General features: G+C 41.5%; 1 protein-coding gene across 1 annotated transcript in view; it reads left to right on the plus strand.

Moving 5' to 3' along the window:
• ADARB2 (adenosine deaminase RNA specific B2 (inactive)) overlaps positions 1-24,071 on the plus strand; it is an 801,349-nt gene that overhangs the window by 535,524 nt on the left and 241,754 nt on the right. Inside the window, exon 4 of the mRNA XM_082258125.1 lies at positions 6,644-7,548. Within this exon, the coding sequence (XP_082114251.1) occupies positions 6,644-7,548 (905 nt within the window). The remainder of the gene's footprint in view (positions 1-6,643; positions 7,549-24,071) is intronic.

The raw sequence follows: 24,071 nt of genomic DNA on the forward strand, positions 1-24,071 counted from the left end.
ACTCAAGTCATATTGTAACTGAAAATTATTAGAAATTATCTTTCCTTTTCAATCTGCAATACTGTAATTTTTTTGTAAAATCCAAAGCGATATGTCTACCTGGAGGCGCTCTATACACAGATTGTGTACAGAATGCCCCCTGAAAATGTAATTTCCTGCTTGTATGATTGGCTTACCGATTTCCTTATAAATCTGCACTAAGATACAAGTCAGATTTTTGGCATCCCCGCAATAAAAATGTTATTTTTGGTGAGATACTCCCAAAGGAAAATCACATCTAAAGGGATACAGACCTTGCCAATTTCCTCGTTAGAGCCCTGCAGACACAACAGTTGATTGATAATTATAAAGTCACTCCCCTTCACATTGGTGCACATGGACACAGGCAAACAAACAGCTATTTCTGCAGAATAACAAAAGGTAGGAATCTGCAACAAAGTTTGTTAAAATCCTGGCAATGTACAGAGATCAAAAGTGGAGTTATTCTTTGAATAATCGCTAATAAAATATTTAAAATAAACGTGTCAACAAAGCACCACTTGCACATGCTTGTATATTGTAGCAGCACATATAAATAAAATGTCCCCAATCCCATGACTTTTCATTGCTGATTGTTGAGAAATAGCAGTATGTATTCTGAAAGTAAAGTTATTTACATAGGTCCAACTTGCTCTATAACACTGTGATTTGAACAGTTGGACATCAGACAATGATGTCAAAATTATCTTGGCAAAAGGCAAGTTACAATAATAACTGAATGCCCACTAAAAATACATAAACTTTCCCTTTCTAAATACAGATTCTAAAATGTATACCCAGCCAAAAAATTTTTTTACATAGATTTAGATTGTAAAGTAAAAGGATTAGAAGCTGTTTAATTTTTACTGCTCCAGATCCCGTGCACAAAAGGGTCCACAATGAGATTTATTTTGCAGAGGGGTCCACAGCCAGGTCCACTGCACAGAGGGGTCAACAGCCAGATCCAGTGCTCAGAGGGGGCCACTGCACAGAGGGGTCCACAACCAGGTCTACTGCAAAGAAGTGTCCACAGCCAGGTCCACTGCACAGAGAGGTCCACAGCCAGGTCCAGTGCTCACAGGAGACCACAGCCAGGTCCACTGCACAGAGGGGACCACAGCCAGGTCCACTTCACAGAAGGGTCTACAGCCAGGTCCATTGCACAGAGGGGTCCACAGTCAGATCCAGTGCTCAGAAGGGTCCACAGCCAAGTTCAGTGTTCAGAGGGGTCCACAAGCCAGGTCTAGTGCTCAGAGGGGTCCACAGTCAGGTCCACTGCACAGAGGGGTCCACAGACTGGTCCACTGGATAGACAGGTCCATAGCCATAGCCAGGTCCACTACATAGACAGGTCCACAGCCAGGTGCACTACAAAGCCGAATCCACAGCCAGGTTCACTAGATAGACAGGTCCATAGCCATAGCCAGGTCCACTACAAAGAAAGGTCCACACAGCCAGGTCCACCACATAGCAAGGTTCTACTGGATATAAAGGTCCACAGCCAGGTCCACTGGACAAACAGATCCACAACCAGGTCCACTACATTGTCCGCAGCCAGGTCCACTACATAGGCAGGTCCATATAGCCAAGTCCACTGGACAGACAGGTCCACAGTCAGGTTCACTGAATAAACAGGTCCACAGCCAGGTGCATTGCACAGACATGTTCACAGCCAGGTCCACTATATAGACAGGTCCACACAGCCAGGTCCACTGGACAAAATATTCCACAGCTAGGTCCACTGCATAGATTGGTTCACAGCCAGGATCACTTGATAGACAGGTCCTCAGCCAGGTTGACCACACATACATGTCCACAGCCATGTTCACTGCATTGACATGGACAATGGAGCTGCTCACCGTGTTTTTGTTTCTTATCGGCACATATGTACTGCAGCAGAGCTTGATTGGGAGTACTGTTTACTGGGAAACCTCAGAAACCTCATGACAAGCAAATTAAGACTATTGGAAATTGGAAAAAACTGCATTATTGAGAATGTACTTCAACTTTAAGTCACACGTAGAAGGGATATTATTATCCAAAGAATATACCAGATAATCCTAACACTGCTTAGGCCCTGCCTTATCTTATTTTTATTCTCAGAGTGTGATCCTAAAGTGAAATATTGTATTATACCTTATTATAATACTGTAACAGTTTGTCTATTAATTCATTGCAATTTTACCACATAAAGCTTTGAAAATGAGACATAATGTGACACTTTTTTTTAAATCACACATAAAATCAGCTGAAGACAAAGGGGTCTTCTTGTTAAGAACAAGTATTAATCATTACACTTTAAGCAAAGTGTAATTTAACTCTCAGGCTGTATTCCAGGCTAATGTATAAGCTCCGATGTGTTTTCAGTATGCACATTGCTTTATTATTCTAATGTCCAGTATGTTTACTTTGGCCACTTACCGCTGCAACGCCATGCCATTTTTAAGTTTTTAGTACTATAATAGTTTGACTGAAAATTACTCTGCCATACAACACTGTACCTAAATACAGTTTATATAATTATTTTTCTTGGTGGTATTTAAAAAACAAACTTTTTTTTTACTAAAAAAACAAAAAAGGACAAAAAAGCCCCCCTAAAATACCAGGATACTGCATGCACTCCCCAAATCATGAGTTAGAGCCCCTTATGATGGTAGTTGGTGGTAAGTGTCCCTTTAAATGTTGGTGATAGGTGGTGAGTGCCACATTATCTGTTGATGGTCAGTGGTGTGTTTTTGACTCATAACATTGATAATCAGTATGCCCCTTTTATTGTCAGTATGCCCTCTTGCTCTTCAGTGTGCCCCCTTTCATGGTCAGGTGTTCCTCTTTCATTGGAGGTCAGTGGGAGCAGTGTTCCTTACAAAGAAGAAATCAGCAGCAGCAGAGGTAGAATGGCAGGGTTGAGTTTAGTCTTTTATGCTCACATTTGTGACTGCTGTGGTTGGTTCACTTTAATTGTGACCTGTGCTATCCAATGGCAGCTATATCATAGTAATTTGAAGGGTGCACTGGATGCATTTTCTGCAGCGTCATTTAAAATGAAGCTTTAAAAACTACATCCACCTACCCATTTGTCTTTTCAATGGCACTTGTTTAGGGTGGTTAAAGTAAAAATATAGTCAAAACATTTTTTTTTTTAGTTTTGGAAGGAATGGGAAAGGATTTGAAATCCTGTCATGGTTTTATTACCATCTTGCCTGGTAAAAAGGATGTCCCCAGGACAGAAAGTGAGGGGAAATCTTTCTAATAGCAGCACAGATGGAAGTAAAAATGCATTCCTAGGCAATCCCCTTACTTTGAGCTCCCACTGCTGCTTTACAGGGTTTCTTAAAGTGATTGTAAAGTCTCCTTTTTTTTTTTTTTAAATAACAAACATGTTATACTTACCTTCCCTGTGCAGTTGATTTTGCACAGGGTGGTCTTCTCAAGTCCCTTGTTGCTGCTGCTAGCCCCTCCCTCCTATTGAGTGCCCCCACAGCAAGCATGGAGGCACCAGAGCCAAGCTGCAGCTCCGTATGTCCATTTAGACAAGGTGCTGCCATTCGGCCCCGTCCCCTTTCTCTCTTGATTGGCTAACTGACTTTGATTGACAGCTATGGGAGCCAATGGTGCTGTGGCTGTATCCTAGCCAATCAGGAGGGAGAGTCCTGGATGGCTAAGGGACTTGCTGGAGAGAGATGGGGCTCAGGTAAGTATTAGGGGGGGGGGGCGGCTGCTACACCCAGAAGATTTTTTATCATAATGCAAAGAATGCATTAAGATAAAAAAAAACTTCTGATTTTAAAACTCTAATGCAAGAGACTACCTGAATACCCCCGGTTCAGTTCGTAGCAGAAATCCCAACCAGAGAAAAAGTTCCGACCCCAACGACAAACCCAATTGAAGTCTATGGGACCCAAACTTAAAAAATAAAAAGTCTTAATTTTGAAGGCTTATATGCAAATTATTGGCCATAAAAAGGGTATGGGGGTCCGGGTACTGCCCTGGGGGACGTGTGTCAATGCAAAATACATTTTTTTAAATAGATCATTTTTCAGGAGCAGTGATTTCTTTTTTTGAAAAGTGTTTATTTAGAAATTTTCAATAACAATACAGAAACAAAGACTCACAACAATGTCAATAACACATAACAGGTCATATACAGCGAATCATTAGAGAACATTGCAGCATAGTAAGTTCAACAACTGGCCAACATGGCCAACAGGGGACGGGAGGGGACGTAGGGACCATTGCTACAGGGTCCCGTAGGAGCCCTTAATGACAGCAGTAGGACAAGCCTAGCAGGGCATCAATAGTGGTCCCAACTCTAAGGAACCAGGGAGAACAGCCAGCCGGCTACAGCTGACATTAACTAAGACACACACACACACCCATTCCATCACACACACACGCGCACACACCTTTCCCCACCCTCCACAGTCCCAGCCCCTGGGGGGGGAACAGACACTACATCATAATCAGGCCATACAGACCCTGATTCTCAGGGGATCCCCACGGCCTAACTCAGCTGACAAGCTCGAAGGCAGAGGGGTATCTGCCCTGAATGAATCAGCAATATCAAGCCAGGGCTGCCAAAGTTTAGAGAATTTGCCAGGACACCCTCTACTCTTGAAGATCAATTATACAGTGGTACATCCCCAGCAGTGATTTCTTTAATAGTGCTTGGGGTGGTCCTCTTAGTCTGCCTGTAAAGTGGCGCATCTGTACCGTGTAAAGAACCTGCTGCAGCAAAACTGACATTCCTAAAGAAAAAAAATTAATGAAATTACATTTAAATTGGTGGCAATACAATACCTTTGCTGGTGAAAGAAAAATGTAAAAAAAGACAGCACGAGGGTCCCCTCCCAATCCATACCAGGCCCTTTGGGTCATTGTTTTTTTATTTTTAATAAAGGAATTGTAAAAAACTGCTTCCTGTTTTTATTATTTTTTGGTGAATGGGTAGAGGTACTATGTACCCCATACTCATTAACATAGGGGGGCAGGATCTGAGGGCTCCCTTAAAGGGGGCTTCCAGATTCCAATAAGCCCACACCCACAGACCCCCACAACCACCGCCCAGGGTTGCGGGGAAGAAGCTCTTGTCCCCATCAACATGGGGGCAAGGTGCTTTGGGGTGGGAGGCAGAGCCCTCCCTGCCCCAAAGCACCCACCCCAAGTTGAGGGCATGTTTCCTGGTATGGTTCACTCACCTGGGGCTCACTCATCCCCCCCCTTTCCTGGCCTGCCGGGCTGCATGCTTGGATAAGGGTCTGGTATGGATTTTAGGGGACCCCAATCCGTGTTTTTTTTTTTTTTCTATTGTGGTGTGGGGTTTGCCTTAAAATTCATACCCATTGAGCATACATAAGCTGTGCTGCGGTTTCTGAATGACCTTGCAGCCTTCTGGGGTCGAGGCATGTCCCTGAACTTGCAGGTGGGAGGTGGGGGGCTGTTTATAGTGGAATTGTTTAGGCCACGGGTGTCATACTCAATTTTATTTCGAGCCACATAAGTAATATGGTCACTCTCAAAGGGCTGGTTGCATCTGCAAGACTAGATGTTCAGAGCACCCCCCACCCCTTACTTCAGAAGTCATGAGTCCCCCACCCTCCTTTACAACACAGTAAACATTCTTACCATGTGCTGCTGCTGCTGGGAAGAAGCTGGGGATGGAGCTGTGAAGTAGAAAGTGGATGGTCTGGAGCAGGACCAGAGGAGCGCTGGAATCAGCTGCCAGGGTCTGCTAAATGTTGAGACTAGGGAAGGCAGGGGTGAGGGGGTATTTCAGCTGCACAGAGGCACAAGATCTGGCAGAGGAGTTCTGTCCTCCATTCTGCTTCCGGCTGCTAAGACAGGTTGGGGGCAGAAATAAAAAGGGGGGGGAGTTGCAGGAGCCATGAGAGGGCCACATGAAATGGCCTGGTAGGCGTTTTGTTTGACACATGTGTTCTAGGCCAGTGGTTCTCAACTCCGGTCCTCAGGGCCCGCGATCCGACCTAAGGTAGGAGTGGATACCTGTCAAAACCAGGTATCTCCCCCACCCCAAAAAAAAAAAAAAGGTTCAAAAGTAGGGGAAGTAGGGGATTAATATAACCTGTGTCAGCTTTTTATTGTTTTCTGTTTCCCTGTTACAGATTTACCCTCACTTCCTGTGAGGGTAATAAGTGAGGGGATAATCTCTCTAGCCATGCTCTGCATAGCAGTAAAACCTGACAGGGTTCTAACTTTTCTCCATTCCAGGTACAGAGTATAGATACACTTTAAAACCCCCTAAACTAAAATATTTAGTATATCTAAAGCCAAATTGTTTCTTATTTGTTTTGCGTTGAGTTCCAAAACCCCCACTTCCTGTCCTGGGATCACAACAGGAAGTAAATCTCTATAGAGTGAATATTGCAACTGGAACTAGTGTCCCCAGTGTTGTGACCGGGCTGTGTTCAATCTCAGGATTAAATAGACACAAATACAAAAACGTTGTAAGGTAAAACAGCTCTCATATATGTATTCTATCTGTGTATTTATTGACTAGAATCTGAATTTAATAGAAAGTTTTTCAAAAATTCACATAGGTTGTATGTTGCTAGTTAGATTTGCAGGTCTAATATAACAGCATTCATATATTTTTTTTCTGGTTGCCTAGGTACAAGCAGCACAGAAGTAAAAGAAAATCGCAATGTTGGCAACAGAGAGGATGTGGCTTTATCCAGCGACAGACCAAAAGTCGGGCCAGCCGGCCTTAAACGAAAGCGGCCTCTGGAGGAAGGAAACGGCGGCCATTTTTGCAAGCTGCAGATTATTCTAAAGAAACTTTCATGGTCAGTAACTCCCAAAAACGCCCTTGTTCAGCTCCATGAGCTTAAACCTGATTTGCAATACAGAATAGTTTCTCAAACCGGTCCAGTCCATGCCCCTGTGTTCTCTGTGGCGGTGGAAGTCAATGGGCTCACATTCGAGGGCAGCGGACCTACGAAGAAGAAAGCTAAAATGAGGGCAGCCGAGCTGGCTCTGAAATCATTTGTCCAGTTTCCAAATGCTTGTCAGGCTCACTTTGCGATGGGGAACTGCATCAACCCCTCCACTGACTTCACATCTGACCAGGCAGACTTCCCAGACACTCTGTTCAAAGAGTTCGAGCCAACGGCACACAGCGAGCACTTCGCCTCGTACAGCCCGGTTAATAACGAATTGCTTTCTAGTGCATATCGACATGGGAGATTAGTCTGTCACACGTTGGACTTAATGGGCCATACTAAACAAAACAAGCACAAGATGGCATCCCCAGCTGAGAGTGAGAAGAACCCAGTGGTGATGCTAAATGAACTGAGACCTGGACTGAGGTACGTCTGCCTTTCAGAGACTGTGGAGAAGCAGCACATCAAGCGGTTTGTGATGGCGATGAGGGTTGATGGGAGGACATTTGAAGGTTCAGGACGGAGTAAGAAACTGGCCAAGGCCCAAGCAGCACAGGCTGCCTTACAGGCTCTCTTTAATATTCAGCTGGCTGGGCACATTCCCAACAGGAGCAAGTGTAACCATTTGCCACAGGTAAGTGTTCATAATTTACTGGCAGTAAATAAGAATGTGTTGTTTAAAGTGTCATCCTACCTTTAAAACCTAAAAAATAGAAGTAAATGAATCCTATTTGTTTCCATGTGCAGATACATTTTTTTGATAAATACCTTAAAGATGAACTGTCTAAATCCCTTAGAGCCAATTCACACTGGTGACAGACATTTTACCACATAGTAAAACATCTGTCACTGCAGGGACACACAGGAAACAATTGTTTCCTATGTGCCCCATCCACACTGCACTGCAGCATGCTGCGATAAAATGCAGAAATGCTTCATTTTACTTCATTTTTACCTGGCCTGAATCACACTGAAATGTCAAGCAGCGCAGCAAACTGTACGTTTTGTACACCTAAAATAAAGCTTATACAAAAAAAAAAAGAAGGAAGCAGTGCAATGAATCGCGCACCACACTGCCCCCTAGCACAGCCGGAAACACAGAGCGGTCGGAGCGGCTAATAAATATGCAGGGTGGGTCAAACTGTACCCACTCTGCATGCATGGGGCAGAGGCATGACACAAAACAGTTTAGAAAATATTCAGTTTAAGTCATTGGTTAAACTAAATAAGTATGATTGGTCCGTTAAGGGAGTAATACAATTGGTCAGTTAACATAGTGGAATCCATTGGTTAAAAAATTGATTTTACTTACTGTAATTGGTGGTAATTGAAACCTAGAGCATTAAGGAATTCTCTATAAAAAAGAGGAACATTACATTAGTCCAACAGTCAACGGGAGAGAAGCAGAGAAATTCGTCCCTCCCTCTCACCCTTAAGGCTGTCGCGGCTTTATTTGTGTTATGAGGGATATTATATGTTATGTGAGTTAATGGGTAGCTCGAGTTTTTTGGCTGAGCTACATGTTCTACATTGTTATTGGTAGTAAAAATGGTTTAGTTCGAGCTTTTTGGCTGGACTAATAAGTATCAAGAATGTGTTATATCCCACATGTTATGTATTGGTTTAATAAATGGCCGCGGCCAATTACACCATACTATTAGTGTCAGAGTTATTATTTACATAAAATATAGATTGATGTTCTGCATTCTGCACCATTGCTTTTACCGCTTTGCATTGCAGTTATCAGTTGGCCCCTAAACTTGTCCCTGTCTTAGGGCTAATTCACACTAATGCGTTGATCTGCGTTTTAGCGCAATTGTAAAAAGGCAGGTCAATAAAAGGACACCTAAAAAATATATATATTTTATGTGTCCTGTTCACACTACAATGCTGTGTTGACCAATGCGTTGTGTTAACGCATCATGTAAGCATTTTAACATAACGCAGGTCAATGCGTGTAAAATACATATAAAATATACCCCTACACAGAAGTTCTGATGTTATGCCTGCCTCCAAAGACGCCCAAAAAATGCCCAAAAAAACGCCTGTGCCAAAAAAAATGCCCAGGTGTGTTGTTGCAGGCATTTTTTTTTTGGGCATTTTTTGGGGGTCTTTGGAGGCAGGCATAACATCTGAACTTCTGTATAGGGGTATATATACACACACACTTATATGTATTTATACACATACACATATATAGGTGTTATAGCAGAGAAGCCATATGCCTGTTAATTATTTCATTAGCGCAAGCATAGGTTTCTGCTACTTTCACACCTATATATGTGTATGTGTATATATACATACATGTGTGTGTGTATATACCCCTACACAGAAGTTCTGATGTCATGCCTGACTCCAAACATGTCCTCAAAAAAGCCCAATAAAACGCCTGCAACAAAAAGCCGGGTGTAAAAGTAGCGAAGCTACTAACCTGTTCTATATTAATTCTAATACAAACAAACTTTTTTTTTCTGGTTCTGGACATGCTACAGAGCTGAAACTTCACAGGTACACTTTTTAGACCCCCCAGACACTAAATTCAAAGAAATCTCTTTTTCAATTTTTTTTTAATAATTAGCTCTCTATCAAAAATGACAATTTTTAAGAACTTTTTTTTTGTGTGATTAATAGTCCCTTAATAGTCCCTGGTGCATGACCCAGAACCCTAGGCACTTTTTAGGGGCATTTATTGGGTTTTAGGGCTTCAAAATTGTGTTTTTTGATTACCGAAGTTCGGGTCCCATTGATTTCAATGGGGTTCTGAAATCCGGGCCGAACTTTCAGGAAGTTCGGGTGTTCTGGTCGAACCGAACTTTTGAAAAGTTCGATCATCCCTAGTAGTAAGCTCAGTTCTATCACTTGTACCTACAGCTAAGCCTATAAAAAAAGGCTAACCAAACAAACACATGTTCTATGAATATTTGCATTCTAGCCTTTAGCACCTCCCCCCCCCCCCTGTAATAGAGAAAAATCAGGTATCCTGTCTTGCTAGGCAGGGCTGTGCTGTATAGCAGAGTGTGGTCAATCTCAGAACTGGATGGACAGAAATACAGATCTTTTGACAGAGAAGAAAGCTCATATATATGTCGCCTGTGTATTTAGCTGTTTTGAGTTCTGTGGACTTGTGCTTGAAACCATCTCTATGGATGTCTAAAGACATCATCCAGTAATTTCAAACTCCATTGTTCTTGGCCTTGCATTGCAGGATGCCTAAGCAGCAGTCTTCCACAAATGTTGGCTTTACAGAACGTCATGCCGGGGTACACCTAAGGTTGCCACCTTATCCCTTTAAAACCAAACATACATTATTTACACAGGTTCTGTGGCTCATTAATGTGGTAATTAAATTCAATAAGGCCTGGTTCACACCTATGCGGGTGCAGTTTTCATATTCCCGGTTGCATTGTGCATTTTTCAATACACATTTTTGATTCATTGATGTCTAATAAACCAGAAAACCAGAAAAAGTCCCTGGCCCTTTCTTAAAAAATGCACAGATGTGAACCGGACCCATAGGAAACCATGTTAAATGGACTGTAGTGTGTTTCTGCAAAATGGAAAATGCACAAAAAAATGCATAGATGTGAACCAGGTCTTAGTGCCTTACCTGCATTAAATTAACCCCAGAATCTGTGTAATTGTAATTGGTATATGTTCAGTTAAATGAGATGAGGTGCAAACCCTAGGTACACCTCTTTTGCATTTCACAATGAAATGTAGCACCTCTCAGTTGGTCACCAAGACACCCACATTGTACTGTGGTATGGTGTGTTTCCTCAAACTCTCTTGATGCTCTCTTTACACATCTACAGCCGTGGGTTCGTGCCTGGGATCCGGTGCGTCCCTGTTCTCCGGTTCAGGTGCAAATCAGGTCTGGATTTTTTCCTAAATTTGCACCAGAATCAGACCCAAAGACACACAGGACCCTGTGCACACACACTCGCCTGTCATGCAAATCGGATGCGTCGAAACCCACATGCAATTTGCATATGTGTGAACCCAGCCTAACGATATATTTAGAAAACTCTATTACCAAAAGTATTGGGACGCTGGCCTTTACATACAAATGAACTTTAATGGCATCCCAGTCTTAGTCCATAGAGTTCCATATTAAGTTGGCCCACCCTTTGCAGCTGTAACAGCTTAACTCTACTGGGAAGGCTGTCCACAAGGTTTAGGAGTGTATCTATGGGAATGTTGGACCATTCTTATAGAAGCGCATTTGTGAGGTCAGGCACTTATGTTGGACAAGAAGGCCTGTCTCGCAGTCTCAGCTCTATTTTATCCCAAAGGTGTTATATTAGGTCGAGGTAAGTGTAGGCCAGTCAAGTTCCTCAAAACCAAACTCGCTCATCCATGTCTTTATGGACCTTGCTTTGTGCACTGGTTCAAATCATTTGGTGGAGGGGGGATTAATGTTGTGGGGTGGATTTTCATAGATTGGGCTTGGCCCCTTAGTTCCAGTGAAGGGAACTCTTAAGGCCTCAAATTACCAAGACATTTTGGACAATTTCATGCTCCCAACTTTGTGGGAACAGTTTGGGGATGGCCCCTTCCTGTTCCAACATGATTGCACACAAAGTGCACAAAGCAAGGTTCATAAAGACATAAAGGGAGTTTTCGGTGGAGAAACTTGACGGGCCTGCACAGAGTCCTGACCTCAACCTGATAGAATATCTTTGGGATGAATTAGAAAGGAAACTGTGAGCTTCTGGAAGAATGGTCAAACATTCCCATAAACACATTCCTAAACCTTGTGGACAGCCTTCCCAGAAGAGATGAAGCTGTTATAGCTGCAAATGGTGGGCCAACTCAATATTGAACCCTACGGACTAAGAGTGGGATGCCATTAAACTTCATGTAAGTGTTAACGCAAGTGTCCCAATACTTTTGGTAATATAATGTATATGAAAACAGATGATTTCAACACCTTAAAGTAAAGCTTTGTAGCTGTAAAATTAGTCAAGGTGCTAAAGAGAAACAGGCCCCTTATTTGGATATGAGATTAAATAAAAAAATATAAAAAAGAGGGGCAAAGGAAGCCCTGTGAAGTTTGTTAGTAAGCTTTGAACACACTTCATGGTGCCTACTAATATCATTTGAGGCTAGTTGTGTTGTTGGAAGTCCAGGCTGACTTTTCTATATAAATTCTTTACCTTTTACAAAAATTTTACAAGGTACAGTATATTAAGCACGGGATGTAACAATATCTTCAGAACATATTATCTGTTACATTAAAAATTTTAACAAACACAGTCAGAGAATAAACAACGACAAGTAAGAATAGGTGTGGGAAGGGTAAGAGATTCAAAAAATGGGGTGGTGAGGAACCATAATCTAGTTTGGATCGAGATTCAGGGCTCTTTGATTTGGATATTAGAAAGCATGCGAGTACAAGTTTGCTTTACTCAAAACTGCAAACGCACCAAAACATTGGCAGCTATGCTATTAAAACTGAATGGTAATACTGTTATACATATGCTGTCTTATGCAGAAATTAATTTCCACCTATCTGACGAAGTGTAAATAGCTGGGAATTTAAACATTCTTATCTTGTCTTTGATGCTCAGCTAATGAAACCATCTTAATTAATTTCAAAGAATAGCAAAACCAAACGTACAGGCGTTACCCATGTGAGCATGTAAACGTCTCCATTAATGCAGGTGACATCCATGCTGGGTTCTGTACTTTATACAGATTTTTGCAGTTAGGTATTAGATATATATTACACACATATACTAAACATACTACATATAAATACACAGGATTTAAACTGAACATTAACATGGCAATTAAATAACGCAAAGTGCAGCAACAAATACCAATCAGATTTTATTTCACTGTATTCAGATTAGTAAAATTTGCACTTGGCACGTTGTTTTCTCTTATTGTAGGTTAATTTTACTGTAGATTTATGTTGCTAAAAATACAGTAGATATTAATGAATTCACCACTAAGTTGTTTTCCACAAAGCATCTTATTTACATCACTTAGCGAAGAAACAAACAATAACTGGGTAAGCCAAAATGTGTTACGAAAAGTATAAAAATCTGGTCTCTTCTGTTAATTAAACTGTAATCATTTATAATTTCAAGGGTCTCTTTTAGTAAAACGTTCTGTGTCTATTTATTTTAGCAATGGTATATAAGAATATGCAGGGCAACTATTTTAGGTGCCCACCTGTGGGCTTGAGAAAGGGGTAAGAATGCCAATATGGTTGCCCTATGCCCAGGGGGTCTCCAAACTTTATAAACAAAGGGCCAGTTTACTGTCTCTCAAACTTTAGGGGGGCCAAACCGTGGTCAGTGGAAGAAGGAAGTGTCCTGGTGTCAGTGGAAGTAAACAATGCCCCATCATTATTGTCAGTGGGAGGAATAGTGGCCCATCATTGGTATCAGCAGAAGATATAGTGTCCCATCATTGGTGTCAATAGAAGGAAAAGTGTCATATTGTTGTTGTCAGTAGGAGGAATAGTGTCCCATCATTGGTGTCAGTGGGAGGAATAATGCCCTAAGGGCCGGGTAAAAGCAAGCAAAGGGCCACAGTTTGGAGACCACTGCCCTATGCAAATGTATATACTATTGCTAAAATACATAGATTTCTTTTTATATTTGGAATGTGGAGAAAGTGGGGGTTAAGAGCTCACAGTATGTAAGCACACAGTCTGAAATCTTCACCTGAAAATGACACTTCTGTATGTATATACTGTATACTGAATAATCCAGGTCAAATAAGGACCAGAAATGAAGTGTGGTAGTAGAAAGTTTCTTTTCCCAAAGATTTCCTTACCTCTAAGAACAACAGTTTTGGTCATTCCCACCCAAAGTTCATGTAAATTTGAAAAAAAAAAACAAAAAAAAAAAAAAGGCTTCAAACATAAAGATATAAAACTGTAATTTTTTGTGAAGAATCAACAACAAGTGGGACACAATCATGAAGTGGAACAAAATTTATTGGATAGTTCAAACTTTTTTAACAAATAAAAAACTGAAAAATTGGGCGTGCAAAATTTTTCAGCCCCCTTAAGTTAATACTTTGTAGCGCCACCTTTGCTGCGATTACAGCTGTAAGACGCTTGGGGTATGTCTCTATCAGTTTTGCACATCGAGAGACTGAAATTCTTGCCCATTCCTCCTTGCAAAACAGTTCGAGCTCAGTGAGGTTGAATGGAGAGTGTTTGTGAACAGCAGTTTTCAGTTCTTTCGACAGATTCTAGATTGGATTCAGGTCTGGACTTTGACTTGGCCATTCTAACGCCTGGATATGTTTATTTGTGAACCATTCCATTGTAGATTTTGCTTTATGTTTTGGATCATTGTCTTGTTGGAAGACAAATCTCCGCCTCAGTCTCATGTCTTTTGCAGACTCATCAGGTTTTCTTCCATCAATTTTAACCATCTTCCCTGTCCCTGCTGAAGAAAAGCAGGCCCAAACCATGATGCTGCCACCACCATGTTTGACAGTAGGGATGGTGTGTTCAGGGTGATGAGCTGTGTTGCTTCTACGCCAAACATAACGTTTTGCATTGCTGCCAAAAAGTTTGATTTTGGTTTCATCTGACCAGAGCACCTTCTTCCACATGTTTGGTGTGTCTCCCAGGTGGCTTGTGGCAAACTTTAAATGACACTTTTTATGGATATCTTTAGGAAATGGCTTTCTTCTTGCCACTCTTCCATAAAGGCCAGATTTGTGCAGTATACGACTGATTGTTGTCCTATGGACAGAGTCTCCCACCTCAGCTGTAGATCTCTGCAGTTCATCCAGAGTGGTCATGGGCCTCTTGGCTGCATCTCTGATCAGTCGTCTCCTTGTATGAGCTAAAAGTTTAGAGGGACGGCCAGGTCTTCGTAGATTTGCAGTGGTCTGATACTCCTTCCATTTCAATATTATCGTTTGCACAGTGCTCCTTGGGATGTTTAACCACTTTACCAGCAGAGGATTTTGCTGTCTTACGTCCAGGCCACTTTTTGTGATTCGGCACTGTGCGACTCTAACTGACAATTGCGCGGTCATGCAACGCCGTACCCAAACTAAATTTACGTCCTTTTTTCCCCACAGACAGAGCTTTCTTTTGGTGGTATTTGATCACCTGTGCAATTTTCATTTTTTGCGATATCAATTAAAAAATGCGACAATTTTGAAAAAATAACAATATTTTTCTACTTTGACAGTTAAAAAATATCCAATATATTCAATTTTTGTCATATATTTAGGCCAAAATGTATTTAGCTACATGTCTTTGACAAAAAAATTCTCAATGAGCGTATTTTTAACCGCTTTATGACCAGAACGTTTTACCCCATTCCTGACCAGGCCATATTTTGCGATTTGGCACTGCGTTATTTTAACGGACAATTGCGCGGTTGTGCAATGCTGTACCCAAATTAAATGTATGTCCTTTTTTTCCCACAAATAGAGCTTTCATTTGGTGGTATTTGATCACCTGTGCGATTTTTACTTTTTGCGCTATAAACAAAAAAAGAGCGACAATTTTGAAAAAATAACAATATTTTTCACATTTTTTTATATGAAATACCCCCCCCCCCCAAAAAAAAATGTAAAAATCTAAATTTTTTATCATTTTAGGCCAATTTGTTTTCTGCTACATATTTGTGGTAAAAAAAATTGCAATAAGCGTATTTTGATTGGTTTGGGCAAAAGTTATTGTGTTTACAAACTACGGGAAAGATTTCTGTCATTTTTGGTGTTTTTTTTTTTAACGAGTAATGGCGGCGATCTGCGATTTTTCTTGCGGGACTGCGACATTGCGGCGGACAGATTGGACCCTTGACTGACATTTTTGACACTTTTGGGGGTACCAGTGACATTACTACAGTAATCAGTGCTATACATATGCACTGTTACTGTAAAAATGACACTGGCAGGGAAGGGGTTGATTTTTATTGGAGAGGGAGGGGTTAATGTTTGCCTGGTGCTTACTGACATGTTTGGGGGGAGGTGACTGAGTGACACAGGGGCAGATCGCAGGTTCAGCTATGCTGAACCCTGCAATCTGACCCTACCTGTCACTTAGGAGATCCGCCCGCTTTGTTTACACAAGCGGGCGGATTTCCACACTAGATCCCCGACGATCGGGGAAGAGCAGCGGTGATCACCGCCGCTTCTCCCCTGGCCCGACTCCCGCTGTAACTGAATACAGCGGGAGCAAGCCTCCGGTGGCGCGCGCGCCGCCGAGGGAGGGGAATGTCTGGTGACGTAGGTCTACGTCGCCAGACTATAACAAGCCACTTTGCCGCAGTACAGTCAACGTGACTGGTCGGCAAGTGGTTAAAGCTTGGGAAATCTGGCTTTAAACTTCTCCACAACAGTATCTCAGACCTGCCTGGTGTGTTCCTTGTTCTTCATGATGCTCTCTGTGCTTTAAACGGACCTCTGAGACTATCACAGTGCAGGTGCATTTATACGGATTACACACAGGTGGATTCTATTTATCATCATTAGTCATTTAGGTCAACATTGGATCATTCAGAGATCCTCACTGAACTTCTGGAGAGAGTTTGCTGCACTGAAAGTAAAGGGGCTGAATAATTTTGCACACCCAATTTTTCAGTTTTTTATTTGTTAAAAAAGTTTCAAATATCCAATAAATTTCCTTCCACTTCATGATTTTGGCCCACTTGTTGATTCTTCACAAAAAAATTACAGTTTTATATCTTTATGTTTGCAGCCTGAAATGTGGCCAAAGGTCGAAAAGTTCAAGGGTGCCGAATACTTTTGCAAGGCACTGTATGTATATATATATATATATATATATATATATATATATATATATATACATTATATATACACGCACTGCTGTGCAAAAAGTTTAAAGCAGGTGTGAATAAATGCTGTAAGTTAGGAAAACTTTAAAAAAAAAAGATTTATTTTTATCAATTAACATCATTAAAGTAAATGAACATAAACGAACATAAGAGGAAACCAAATCAAATCAATGTGACCACCCTTATACCTAGAAGAATTGATGCTGGTTTGAAGCCAAGGGGTGGTTTCATTAAATATTGATTTGCTTTTGATTTTTCTTCCATTCGCTCACTTTGCATTTTGTAAACTGATAAAAATGTACAATTTAATAAATATTTTGAAAGCATTCTTACTTTACAGCATTTCTTCACATCTGCCTAAAACTTTCGCACAGTACTGCATCTATTTAATTTTACATGATATATTTGTGCTACAGCCATTAGAAATGTAAGTACATAATTGTCATGCTTTAACTTTTTTGATAGCCACAAGGGCTATGTGATCTCTAGGTGGAGAGAGGATTATGATATCTTCACTTACTTCATGCTCTTGCAGTATCCTAGCATACTTCAGTGACAGATTCATTCTAATCCAGTTAATTAAACAGCAGCGTGAACTCAATCTAATTGTTTCACAGCAGACTCGAAATGAGATTTTTTTCTAGGGGAACAAAGGGTGAAGATGAGGGTGTTATTATATGTATAGGAATTATCTGTTTTAAAGCTCAAGTCCAGGAATTTAAAAAAAAAGTTACCTTTGCAGTGGCCCCCATACCCCACTGCAAATGTTAAATGCTTGTTATGTCTAGGGGGGGCAAGGAACAGGCATTGCTACTTATTTTATCCCCCGCTCCAATGCTGCCCTCTGCTCCCTGAAGCTCTGGTCTATGGGCAGTCATTCAACATCATCAGTTACAATGCAGGGTTATTAACCCTGCACTGCAGTTGGTGGGGGCGAGCATGCAACCACTGGGGGGAGCCTGTTGGAGTTTGAAATAAGATAAGCATATCTCCTTATTCTGACACCCCTAGGCATAATGAGCTCATTTACCCTTTGCAGTGTGTAGGAAGTGGGCACTGTAAGGATATTTTATTTATTTTTATTTTTTTTAATTGGTGGAGACAGGCTTTAACCTCCCTGGTGGTATGATTATGTCAGGAATTTTGTACCAAAAGCGGTACAATTTTTTGCATGGAAATTTGGTGGCCTACAATTCTTAGTAATTACCGGTACTTACTTGAACCTGACCAAACAAGACTCTAGTAGACATCCCAGATGTGATAAAGTTTGAAACACAAAATCATGAATTATAATCTAATAAATAATATAATTTTATTCAATAATGTAATAAATAATGAAATGTGTCAAACAAAGAAAATTCAATAAACATCCTGAGTGTGATAAATTTTGAAACATGGGACTGCACAAAGTCCGATGTCACAATTAGGGATGATCGAACAGTTCGGGTCGACCATGGGTTCGACCCGAACATTGGCTGTTCGAGGTTCGGCCGAATTCCGAACTTTTTGCTGAAAAAGTTTGGAATTCGGCAACCAGAACCAACCAAAATGCAATGGTTCAGGAAATGGGCTTTAAAAACCCGTGATTGGACCAGAACCTTCAGTAAAAGCCAATTGAGGGGGCAGGAGAATGCTAGGAATGTGATTGGAGTGACTAGGGGGTCCATAGGCCAATCATTAGTGAATACGCCCCAGTATATAATATAGCCCCCGCCAAATTCCTAACATTGTTATACAGGGACATGGAAGAGAGTGGAAGCAGTTCTGTTACTTCTGCTACAAAGTGTCATTTAGCAATTTTTAGTGTGAGGAAAGGGATATCTAGTGTAGTTAGGGTACTATTTTCCACTATAGTTAGCTTTAATAATTTAGTTTATGTAGGGAAAGTGTTAAGTGTAAGGGGACCGTAGTGTAGTGTAGGGTCTACTGACCCTGACTGCTATGGCAGGGTGACAAAACCCTTCCATATCAGGGTGACCGCTATAGAGAAAAGATCGTTTCTCTTAGGTCACATTCAGTGCACTGATATGGCTTCTCGCCTGTGAGCATGCTTTTTGCTGCAGGCGTTTATAGGGCTTTTTTGAGGAGATGTTTGGAGTCAGGCATGACATCTGAACATCTGTGTAGGTGTATATATATATACATACACCCATGTCTGTATATTATATACACATACACATATATAGGTGTGAAAGTAGCAGAAACATATGCTTGCGCTAATTAAATAATTAACAGGCATATGTCTCTGCTCCTATAACACCTATATGTTTGTATGTGTATAAATACATACAAGTGTGTGTGTATATATTCCCCTATACAGAAGTTCAGATGTTTTGCCTGCCTCCAAAGACCCCAAAAAAATGCCCAAAAAAAACGCCAGCTACAAAAACACACCTGGGCGTTTTTGTAGCTGGCATTTTTTGGGAGTCTTTGGAGGCAGGCATAACATCTGAACTTCTGTGTAGGGGTATATATACATACACCCATGTATGCATATATACACATACACATATATAGGTGTGAAAATAGCAGAAATCTATGCTTGCACTAATTCACACTAATATGGCTTCTCTCCTATAACACCTATATATGTGTATGTGTATAAATACATATAAGTGTGTGTGTATATATAACCCTATACAGAAGTTCAGATGTTTTGCCTGCCTCCAAAGACCCCAAAAAATGCCCAAAAAAACGCCTGCAAGAACACACCTGGGCAATTTTTTTTGGCTCAGGCATTTTTTTGGGCATTTTTTTGGGGTCTTTGGAGGCAGGCAAAACATCTGAACTTCTGTATAGGGTTATATACACACACACACGTATATGTATTTTTACACATACACATATATAGGTGTGATAGGAGCGGAGACATATTGGTGTTCATTATTTCATTAGTGCAAGCATAGTGTTCTGCTACTTTCACACCTATATATGTGTATGTGTATATATACAGACATGGGTGTATGTATATATATACCCCTACACAGAAGTTCAGATGTTTTGCCTGCCTCCAAAGACCCACAAAAAATGCCCAAAAAAATGCCTGCGCCAAAAAAAAAATGCCTAGGTGTGTTGTTGCAGGCGTTTTTTTGGGCATTTTTTGTGGGTCTTTGGAGGCAGGCAAAACATCTGAACTTCTGTGTAGGGGTATATATATATACATACACCCATGTCTGTATATATACACATACACATATATAGGTGTGAAAGTAGCAGAACACTATGCTTGCACTAATGAAATAATGAACACCAATATGTCTCCGCTCCTATCACACCTATATATGTGTATGTGTAAAAATACATATAAGTGTGTGTGTGTGTATATAACCCTATACAGAAGTTCAGATGTTTTGCCTGCCTCCAAAGACCCCAAAAAAATGCCCAAAAAAACGCTTGCTACTAAACCGGCAAGGTGTGAAAATAGCGGAGCCATATCCCTGTTCTATATTGATTCTAATACAAACAATCTTTTTTTTCTGGTTCTGGACATTTTTTTTTACATTAATTGGCTCTCTATCAAAAATGACAATTTTTAAGAACTTTTTTTGTGTGATTAATAGTCCCATGGGCATGACCCAGAACCCTAGGCACTTTTTAGGGGCATTTATTGGGTTTTAGGGCTTCAAAATGGTGTTTTTTGATTACCGAAGTTTGGGTCCCATTGATTTCAATGGGGTTCTGAAATCCGGGCCGAACTTTCGGGAAGTTCGGATGTTCTGGCCGAACCAAACTTTTGAAAAGTTCGATCATCCCTAGTCACAATCAGGACAATGGAACCTGGTTTCTTTTCAGACTTTCTTTCCATTGCCATCTCTCTTTGAGCAGCAAACTATGCACATCCTGGTAGGTGCTGCCTTTTTTGCGGTTGGCAGGATGTAGTCCACAAAGTGACGACCAGTCAGGCGTTCTGGGTTGACAAATGTAGGAAGAACTCAGATCCGGTGATTTGGAAAACAAGAGGAATTTGTTTATTTACATGCGCATGGAGATATATACAGAGTTCAGTCAGTAGCCTGTCTCGTGCATAGAAATCTACCCAGACAATAGGGTTTGCACTTTTTATAGTGATGAATATTTATGAGGTATAGGTGTGTTCTGGGCTGGTCCAAGGTGTAACAGTACATTTCCATCCAATCAATGTCCACTTCTCTTAACTGGCAATGTAACCGTTACTTCAACTGTCCCATCCTTTAGCTGTTATCTCTCCGGTCAGAGCTAGTTCTGGAAGTTGGTCTTGGAAATGTAAGCATCCCGCTTCCTTATCTCTCAAGGTTCTTTCTGTAGGAGCAAGAGACATACAGACTCCCTTTGTATTACAGGAGAGGGGGAAGGGAGGATGGAAACCTTCAACATGAGTACACATAGAATTAAGTTAACCTAAAGCATCACTCTAACTACTGTGTTTTATATAAAGTCTACCTCTACCTACATTTCTAGGTTCACACATATATATATATCTCTACGTCTACATTTAGTGAAAGATTCCTGACTCAGCCCATTCTTCCAACAACAACGTCAACAGCACGACGTCCAGGTCTGTTCACAACTACTGATGGCGTCTGGTGGTTGACAAAAATCCGCTCAGCCACCTTCCAGATAAACTCAGAAAGAACAAGAAGGTTATCACTCTTTGCTCTGTGCAGGATATATGCATTCCAAAAGCATTGTTCCAGAAGATGTCTGAATATCTTCTTATAATATTTTTTTTGCTGTTTGCGTATAGTCGGATAAAAAGTAATTGCCTGATCGACTCTGTCGACACCTCCCATGATTTTATTATAGTCTATCACGACTTGTGGCTTCAGCACATCCTTCCCATCTTTTGTGTGGACCATGGCAGTGGAGGTATTGTGCACAGTACACATGAGACACACGTCCTTCTTGTCTCGCCATCGCATTGCCATCATCTTCCCCTTCTGCCAGGCAACCATTTCTCCGGTTTTGAGTTTTTTCTTGGCAAGCATAGATGGCATGTCACGTCGCTTAGGCCTAACGGTACCGTATGCATCAGTCTTGTTTTGTAGCAAAACCTCATACAGTTCCAGAGACGTGTAGAAATTGTCCGTGGGTACACAATATCCCAGGTTCAGCAATGGCTCCAGCAGTGTAAGGACAAATGATGTGGCCATCCCATAGCCGCTGTACCTGGGGTTGAACTTCGTGCCTTTACCGGTGTAAATGACCGAATTCCAGATGTACCCAGTTGATGACTCGCAGGGCATGTAGGATTTGATGCCAAACCGCGCTCTTTTGGATGCAATGTACTGTATCCAGCTTAGGCGTCCCTTGTAAGCCATCAAACTTTCATCCATGCTGGCGTCCCTTTCTGGCACGTAGGTCCGCTGGAAATTGGTCACAATAATTTGCTATACCTCCCAGATTTTTTTTAGTTTGTGCGCAGGATGCGTGGCCTCATCAAATTCTTCATTGTCCTTGAAGTGGAAATACTTCATGATGAGGGAAAACCGGTATTCTGACATCACGGTGCCAAAAAACCGAGCGGCCAGTACCTTATTGGTGGCCCAGTACCATTTCTGGAACAGGTTCTCCACCACTCCCTTAAGAATGATGAGTCCCAGAAACTGCCAGATGTCCTCTTTGGTCACCGGTTCCCACTTTCTGCTTCTGGAAAACTCGGCATGCAGCGTAGCGGATTGCTGCTCTTGGTAGCGATTTGTCTCCGTGACAATTTTTTCAATTACCTCCTCAGTGAGGAATAAATGCAGGTATGCCAGAGGGTTGTCATGCTCAACATCTACCTTCATCCCAGGTGATCCATTGAACGGGAATCTTGGGGGGGCGCTACCTGGTCCGTATCACAGTCAATAGCGCACCAAGTGCGCACATCGCTGAGGTCAGGTGCAGGATCATTGCCGTTGTCACTTGCCAGATCAGTGTCAGACGACAAATCTCCCCATGACTCACTATTGCTCAGTTCTGCGAGCACCTCCGTGTCGCTGCCGCTGTCACTCAACTGGTCCAAAAGCACTTTTGTAGTAAAGTGGCGCTTTTTTGATGCCATGTTATATTCTATGGGCACAAATGACAGTAAAATGGCAGGCAAGGGGCACTGTACTGTATCAGGTGTCAGATCGGAGGTAAAACAGTATAATCCTCTCAGATTACAATGTATCACCTCTTTTATTTATGTTTATATTTTTGAATTTCCCGCCCAGTTCCGCTCCTGTGCACCGCCGCTGCTCGCAGGGAACGAAACCAGGAAGTCAGACGCTGGCTGGCGATCACAGTGAAGGACATCGCTGGATCGCCAGGAGAAGGTAAGGGTACTCCGCTGCAGCTCTGCAATGTTACCCTGAGCGTGACTTGGGGTTACCATTCCTGGCATTGAAAATTAACCCCGAGTCACGCTCGGGGATACCGCAAAGGAGGTTAACATGTTTATAAAACACATACATCAGTAAGAGCAAATTTGTATTACAGTAATGTGTTGTCTACCAATGCGCAGCAGAAAAATGCCACATGCCTTTATTTATCCACACCGCACTGTACCATACATTACACCACTGTCATGGTGTGAATGGGCACAGAGAAAACAATTGTTTTTCTATGCATCCTTGTGTTGACTGACTTATTCAGTATGGAAAAATGCCATTTACCGCACAGTCTGCATCCAGGGCAGGGCTCTGCATGAGCAAATACATGCTAGTGGCCACAATTAGCTGTGGGAGCCCCCAGCCCCTGATTGTTCCAATGGGGCTGCCCCCTGCAGCTAATTCACAGGTATAAATGCACCCTTAGGCTGGCCATACATGTTCAATTTTCTTGTACAATTTACTGTTAGATTTACCACAAACCACATAATATGAGGTCAAAGCTAAACAAAACTTTCAGTTGTATCCAATTAGGTAGGCCTTTGTACTACATAGTTGAAAGTAAATTTTAAGAAAATTGTACAGAAAATTGTAAGAAAATTGTATAATGTATGGCCAGCCTTACTCTCACTTCTTGTTCAGTTTCAACTTGAATGAATAAGCTCTGTAAATGCAGGAAAATGTACAATTATTTAAACAGACTATCTACAAATTTCTCTGTAGACCAGCCTGAGTCCTAGGGCATTACATTCCCATCTACTTAACGCCAAATTTAAAGTTCATAAAAATCACTTGTAAGGAGTTATCACTATACTAAGTGTTTACTGATGTGCCAGGGTAAATGTGGGCTCGCTAAATGCTAATGAAGGTTGATGAGTTAAAAGAGGGCATAAGGTCTCATTTCATCAGCAGATAATATGCAGACGTGATTTAGACTTTGATTTACAAGCAGTTTTTAATTAAGGATGGGAGTGCAGGAGATGGTGGAAGGAAACCAGGGTGTACCAGAGCACATTAGGATTGTAAATTTAGACTTGAGT

Source organism: Pelophylax lessonae, assembly GCF_965119305.1.
Source record: "Pelophylax lessonae genome assembly, chromosome: 5".
NCBI lineage: Eukaryota > Metazoa > Chordata > Amphibia > Anura > Ranidae > Pelophylax > Pelophylax lessonae.